At 37.6% G+C, this 7,183-nt stretch overlaps 1 protein-coding gene across 1 annotated transcript; it reads right to left on the bottom strand.

Moving 5' to 3' along the window:
• Window positions 1–5,740: 5,740 nt before the first annotated feature.
• Window positions 5,741–6,950, bottom strand: DEFB113 (defensin beta 113). The gene is made up of 2 exons (XM_049873609.1): window positions 6,893–6,950; window positions 5,741–5,970 (listed from the first exon to the last, which is right to left on the bottom strand). Exons 1-2 carry the CDS (start codon window positions 6,948–6,950, stop codon window positions 5,741–5,743), a joined length of 288 nt encoding a protein of 95 aa, XP_049729566.1.
• Window positions 6,951–7,183: the final 233 nt, after the last annotated feature.

Consider the following 7,183-nt stretch of genomic DNA (forward strand, 5'->3'; position numbering starts at 1 on the left):
TGGTCCATGGATGGGCAGGGAAGCAGAGGTGGAGGAGAGTCATACTGCTAATCATCAGGAAGACAGAGGGAGGAAGAGCATGCTCCTCTGGTCACCAAGTATAGGTGCCTGGTCCTGATCAAATGTGAGGAGCAGTGGAGGGCTGCCCAGAGTCCCGTCACGTGGTAGACTTCCTGCTGACACTCTATGAATCTGTCACTCAGTGTGTACCACCCACACTAATGGTCAGGGACAACTGCTGGTAAGCAAGCCTGTCTTTGAATTCTGGCTCCCTCCCTGCTCTGTGGACACCTCAGGCTCTGTGGATGTCTTAGGCTGAGTTCTTTAGAGAAGCAAAACCAGTGCTTCTCTAGAGTGAAGTGTATATATATATGGATGCTAATTGAAAGGTAAGCAGTTCGAATCCACCAAGTGCTCTTTGGAAACCCTATGGGCAGTTCTACTCTGCCCTATGGGGTCAATATGAGTCCGAATCGACTCAATGGCAACAGATTTTATTTGTATATATAGAGAGAGAGAAAGAGAGAGAGAGAGAGATTTATATCAAGGAAATGACTCACACAGCTGTAGAAGTTGGAAAGTCCCAAGTCTGTGGGTCAGGCGTCAGGCTGGAGGCTTCTCCTGATTCACGTAGCTGCAGGGACTGAGGAACCCAAGATCAGCAGGTCAGATAGCAGGCTGCTGGTTCAAGTTTCAGAAACCGGAGGCAAGATGATAAGTCAAATGCAGGATCTAGAGCAGAACAAAAGTTAGTGAGCTTTGCCACAAAGTCCACATGTATTGGAGGCAGGCCACACCTCCAAGGAAACTCTCTTTCAACTGATTGGCCACTCATAGCAGATCTGATTATGGAGGTGATTACATTATATCAGATCTCATCATGGAGGTGACTGCATCATTACATAACTGCCAAACTACATCATAACTTCCAAACCACTGAGAATCACGTCCCAGCCAAGTTGACACACAACCTTAACCATCACACCCTCCTTCCTTCTTTTCCGTGCATAGATCTGGCTCAGATTCTGCTCACCTTGCCTCACTCTGGGTATGTCTACATGGTTTCTCACTCTGAATCCCTGCTGGCTTTGCTTCAGATGGTCACGGCATGCTGAAGAAGCTGGCAGGGCATCTCAGCTCCACATCGCTATGATTCTCTGTTTTCATTCAGTTTCCAGTCACTGTTCAATCTAATTCTTTATCCTTCCATTTGATGCTCAGGATTCCAGGACTGTCATCTGTATCTGTTTCATTTGGTTTCTCAAGTCTTTGTTGCAATGGGGTGGCATGATGTGTCTGATTAAGCCACCATCTTGGGCCATCTCCTGTGAAAGATTTTTAATTTATTTGTTATATTATTTAGTTTTTAAAATTCTTCATATATTCTGGATAGCATATGTACACTTACGAATATTTTCTTTTGTTCTGTGGGCTGCCTTTATATTTTTCTTAACAGTATTTTTCAAGAGTATTTCTTTTCTAAATTTAGAGTTTAGGATATGTGTTTTTGTGACCTATCACTGGTTTTTTTGGGGGGGGGAGGGGTTATCATGGGAGTAGGAGCTGAACAGATGAGGGAAGTGCCCAACCTCTCATCTACATTCATTCAGAATTTAGCCTCTGCCAACAGGTAGCTAGAGGCAGTGTAAAAAATGTGAACATCCTGCCCATCTCAGGAAGCTACTGCCATAGCCTCAAACTGGAGGATGGGGTGAGAGGGAGCTCTGTGTTCTTGACTGCAACCACCTGGAGTGGAGTTTCCATCATGCAGAGCTGGGAGAAGGGAGGGTGAGAGCTGGTCTGATTCAAATGCAACAGAGTTTTATGTGTCTTTCCTGGTTTTAGTAGATTTTCTTGAATGTCTCTTCATTTGCTACACACTCTTAGGATCATTTCCAGAGGCTTTAAATAGTTGTAGTTTTGTTTTTAATTTTCCCTAGTTTCACTAGGGAGCAGGTCTGCAGAGCTCCTCACATTACCATTCCAGAAATGGACCTCCCTAATATCATTCTTAATTTTCTTTTGCTGAATGTAATATGTTGTTTTATTTTTCTGTTTGCTTTTAAGATTTTCTGTGTATCACAGATTTTCAACAATTTGATTATTACATGCCTTTATATGTGTTCTTCTCGATGCTTATTTTTTCTTCTACTTTTGTATTATAGTTTGATCAAATTTGAAAAATTATTTGCCATTATGTGTTCAAATATGTTTTTCTGGCATCCTCCCTCTTTCCTTTCTTTTTGAGGCTCCAATTGTGCATATGTTAGGCAGCTGATTTTGCACCACAGGTTATTGAGGCTCTTTTTTTTTTTTATCTTTTCCAGTCTCTTTTCTCTCTGTGCTTCATCTTGGATTTCTATTTTTTAATTCAGTTTCTCTGATCTTTTCTTCTCAAGGTCTTACTTGCTATTAATTCCATCTGTATCTTTCATCTCTAGTCCATTTGATTCTTTCTGTGCCCTTAATTTCTTTCCTCAACATGTTCATGTTTTCATTTACATCCTTGAGCATATACAGCATATTTTATAACAGCTGTTTTAATGTCATTTGCTACTAATTCTGTCACTGTTGTTTTCTGACCATTACTCTGTCATGGCCAGAAATGGAAGTTTCCAAATATGAAGTAAAAAAAAAAAAAAAAAAATTGATACAAAGATTTGGGTACTAACAGTTCTTATTGCTATTGGGTGTTATTGCTCCTAGAGTCTCTTAGTGGAGCACTGAGCATGAGAATACACACACACACGCACAACCACACAATTGTATCTCCACCTCTCTATACTGAAAACCATGAGCTCTACTAATACCTCCAATTCTAGATCAACTGCGCAGAGTTCAATTTTCTCTCTTTCCATATTTGAAAGTCCCCTTTGCGACAGTGAAAAATTTGGCTCCCACTATCTTTAAAATCTTATTTGATCAATTCCCTTGTAGGTAATCAATCTTTCGTTGCTGCCACTACTCCCTCCTACACATGGGTGTTCTCCTCTCCCCACTTGGGCTACAGGACTCTATCCCAGACCATTCCCCCATATACAAGACTTCTGCACTCTGGTTAGGCTCTAACACCTTCTATCAGGCTGTGCCCTTGTCCCACTTTCCCACAAACAAGTTCTTCCTCCTCTCCCTGTTCTGGCTCCCCACCCACTGTGTAAATATTTTTCCCATTCCATTTGGACTCCAAAACCTATGTCAACCCTCGTTGTGGGTGTACATTTTCCATTCACACTGTAATACCAAATGCTGGCATGCCTCCATCCATTTTCCTTACACCACTTGGGCTTAATCCCTTCTCACCAGGCTGCCATCATATGTAGATGCCTTCCTAACCCTGCTCAGGTTTTGACTCCCCATTTCAGCCAAGGTTCTGCCTCATATTAATGTCATTATTACCCTACTTAAGCTCTGTCACTCTTTGCCAGGCCACTTCTTTGTGTGGGCCACCTCCTCACCTTGTACTAATTCTGATATCTCACTCTGTGTTAAACTTCTACATGGATGTCCTTCTCACCTTACTGTAGTTCTAACATCTTATATCTCCACTCTTGGATTTCACTTCACGCTGGGCTCTGATTGACCTTGCTGGGTAAATCTCCATTCCTTCCATCTTGTGGATGCCCTTCTTACCTTGTGTTATGGCCTAAATTGTGTCTCCCCAAAAATGTGTGTCAACTTGGTTAGTCCATGATTCCCACTATTGTGTGATTGTCCATCATTTTGTCATCTGATGTGATTTCCCTGTGTTGTAAACCCTACCTCTGTGATGTTAATGAGGTGGGATTAACGGCAGCTGTTTTAATGAGGCAGGACTCAATCTACAAGATTAAGTTGTGTCTTAAGTCAATCTCTTGTGAGATATAAAAAAGAGAAGTGAGCAGAGAGACGTGGAGACCTCGCACCACCATGAAACAAGAGCCAGGAGAAAAGTGCATTCTTTGGACCCAGGGTCCCTACTCTGAGAAATTCTTTGACTGGGGAAGATTGATATCAAGGACCTTCCCCCAGAGGAAACAGGGACAGAAAGCTTTCCCCTGGAGCTAGCATCCTGAATTTAGACTTCTAGCCTCCTAGAATGTGAGATTATAAATTTCTCTTTGTTAAAGACATCTGCTTGTGGTATTTCTGTTATAGCAGCACTAGATAACTAAGACACTTTGCTTGGCCTCCAGTAACTGTCTCTGGGTCACTGGGACTACATCCCTTCCCCACTGCATATGGATTTAGGAATACATTTTCAGGAACTGAAACGAAAGACAGGGAAGAAGAAAAAGAGGAAGAAGAAGAAAGAAGAAATGGAGGAATAAAAGAGAGAATAAGAACAAAAAGAAAAAGAAGAGGTTTTGAAGATTTTTGAGAACTGATTTATGGTGCAATTTATGGTCAAATTAAAAGAAATGTTCCATGAGAGCTTGAAAAGTATGTCCAATCTGTAGCTGTTAACTAAAAAGTTCTACATATTTTTATTGTTTCAGATTTCAACATTATGTTGTTCAAATATTTGCAATTTTTGCTTATTTTATGTATATCTGATTAATCATTTACTAAGAAATGTCTTTATCTGTAACTATGATGATAGATTTGAGTTTCCTCTTTTGTGGTGGTTTTGCATTGTGACAGCTTGGCTAGGCTGAACTATATTTTTTCAGAATTTCCTTCCCTGTAGACTTCCAGTTAGAGTAGACCAAGAGACACTGATACATGAGATTTAGAGAGTTGAAATGAAACAACAGCCACAATATTTTCTATACTAGGTAGGTTAGGAAAGTCACTTTCGTAGCTCTTGCCCATTGTCGTTTGCTGCTCTTTTTATGGCTGATTGATATTACATTGTATAAATATACCCCATTTTATCAATTTTAATGGCCAAATAAGATACCACTGTTTCGCTGTATATGCCTTTGTATTTTTAACTGAAAAATGGATTGTAAGTTTAGATTCTTTTTTTTAAGTGTTTGTTTTCTTTAAGGTTAGAATTAGTCAAGAATAACTCAGAATTTATGAATCATTTTATGATTCCCTGAATGAAGCCTATGTTCAAGATTGATTATTGATAATTAGCCAGCTTTGAATGGGAAGATAAGAGGATACTTTTCTTATTTTCTTTTGATATTTATACATTCTTCTGAATTTTCTGATTAGTTTATAATCAGAAAAAAAAATAGACTTTCATAACACTTTAAGAGCTGGCTTTTATCCTGTTCATAAAATTATATATGCATGCCATTGTAAACAAAACAAATCACGTGTTATAAAGAAGAAAATAAATCAACCATGAACACTTCTCCCTATTATTTTAATGTATTTTTACATAGAAAAGATCTTAATATATTATATTTTACTCCATTTCAGTTTGTTTGTACTCTCTTAAAATTATACTTTCCTATTATGCAATTAAGTTGTTTATAACTTTATGTCCAAGAACCAAGCACATTCATACTGAAACTATGAAAAAGTAGTATAACAATAATTGATGGATCATGATAAAATGAGTAGGTTACAGTACTGGGCCCAATATATACACTAGGGGTAAAGGGAAGCATTGAAAACGGAAGTTTTTCATATGAGTGGAGAAAAACCTGCCAATTTATTGAAAAGGATACCACTCTTTTCTTTATTTCCCTTATCCTAATCCAACATTTAGAACTCATTAGCCATGGCATAGTTGTGTAATATAGAAGGCAAGAGGTCACTCCTTTGAAAACAGATTGATAGAAAGAAAATAAAAAGTTTATTTTTATTAGGAATATTTCATGGATGTAGTGTTATGTGGTAAATCAGCCAAGTTTTTATCTGCATAAGCTGCTGTAGTCATGACTGGCTTTTGATATTCTCGTATCACACAGCAGGGTTCAACATTGCAGTAATTATATACATATTCCCAGGTGTTGCACTCAGTCTTACAAACACCATTAACAAGGTAACATTCTCTTTTTCTCTCTTCAATTTCTCTTCTTTTTTTTTCTGAAACTAGGAAAAAGTAGCTGTGATGAGGGATCCAGGCTTAATCCAGATAGATAGATTAGATAGATAGGTAGATAGATAGACAGACAGACAGATGATAGGTAGATAGATAGATAGATGATAGATAGATAGATGATGATGATAGACGATAGGTAGATAGATGATAGATAGATGATGATGATAGATAGATAGATGATAGAAAAATAGATAGATAGATAGATAGATAGATAGATAGATAGATAGATAGATAGATAGATAGATAGATAGATAGATAGATGATAGATAGATAGATAGATAGATAGATAGATAGATAGATAGATAGATAGATAGATAGATAGATTGATAGATATAGACGGATAGACAGACAGACAGATAGATAGACAGATAGATAAACAGGAAGGAAAGAAAGAAGGAAGGAAGGTAAAAAGATGCTTAAAATACAGTTAAATCATTTTGTTTTTGAAATCATTACCAGCCATCTGTATTGAGAAGTTTGGATTTTTTCACCTCTAATTTGGTATAATACAAATATTTATTTGTCCATTTTCCACTCCATCCCCACCAATTATTGGACCAGTTATAGAAAGCTAAATTTTGAAACAGTTACAATATCAGTGCATCAAATGGCATTTAAAAAAGAAGACAGTAGGAAACAGCTAAGGGGTCATTTTGTCATCAACAAACAAAATGAATGGCCTTAATTCTACATCTGAGGTAAATGTTTCCCCCATTATCTTCTCAACTATCCCCCATTTCTTCTTTCGTGAAAAAATATTAAGAGTGAATTGTCTTATAACAAGTTCCTGTGGAATCTCCAGTTGTTATTAGGTTCTGTGGAGTCTCCTAACATTAATTAATCTTTCCTCATTGTAAAATGTTTATAAAAACATTTTACCTTTCCCATCTTTCCCAGATTAACAAATATTACCTGATGGACCACAAGACACAGTAATGAGAAATGTCAGGAAAATATAAATTATCTTCATTGCTGATGTAATTCCTTGAGTCAACTCTGAACAAAACTCAAAAAGTCTGAGAGTTGTGTTATTCTTTGGCAAAAGAAAGATGAACTCTTATTTTTATAGCCTTCTTTGGGTGATTATTTTGATTAATGCCACCTGTCAAGGTTGAGCACATATTTAATTAAGTATTGTGAAACATTAGCAAGTATAATAGAGGACTTAGCTCTGTTATGACTTTAATGAGTTGAACACGAACT

Source organism: Elephas maximus, chromosome 1 (assembly GCF_024166365.1).
Source record: "Elephas maximus indicus isolate mEleMax1 chromosome 1, mEleMax1 primary haplotype, whole genome shotgun sequence".
NCBI lineage: Eukaryota > Metazoa > Chordata > Mammalia > Proboscidea > Elephantidae > Elephas > Elephas maximus.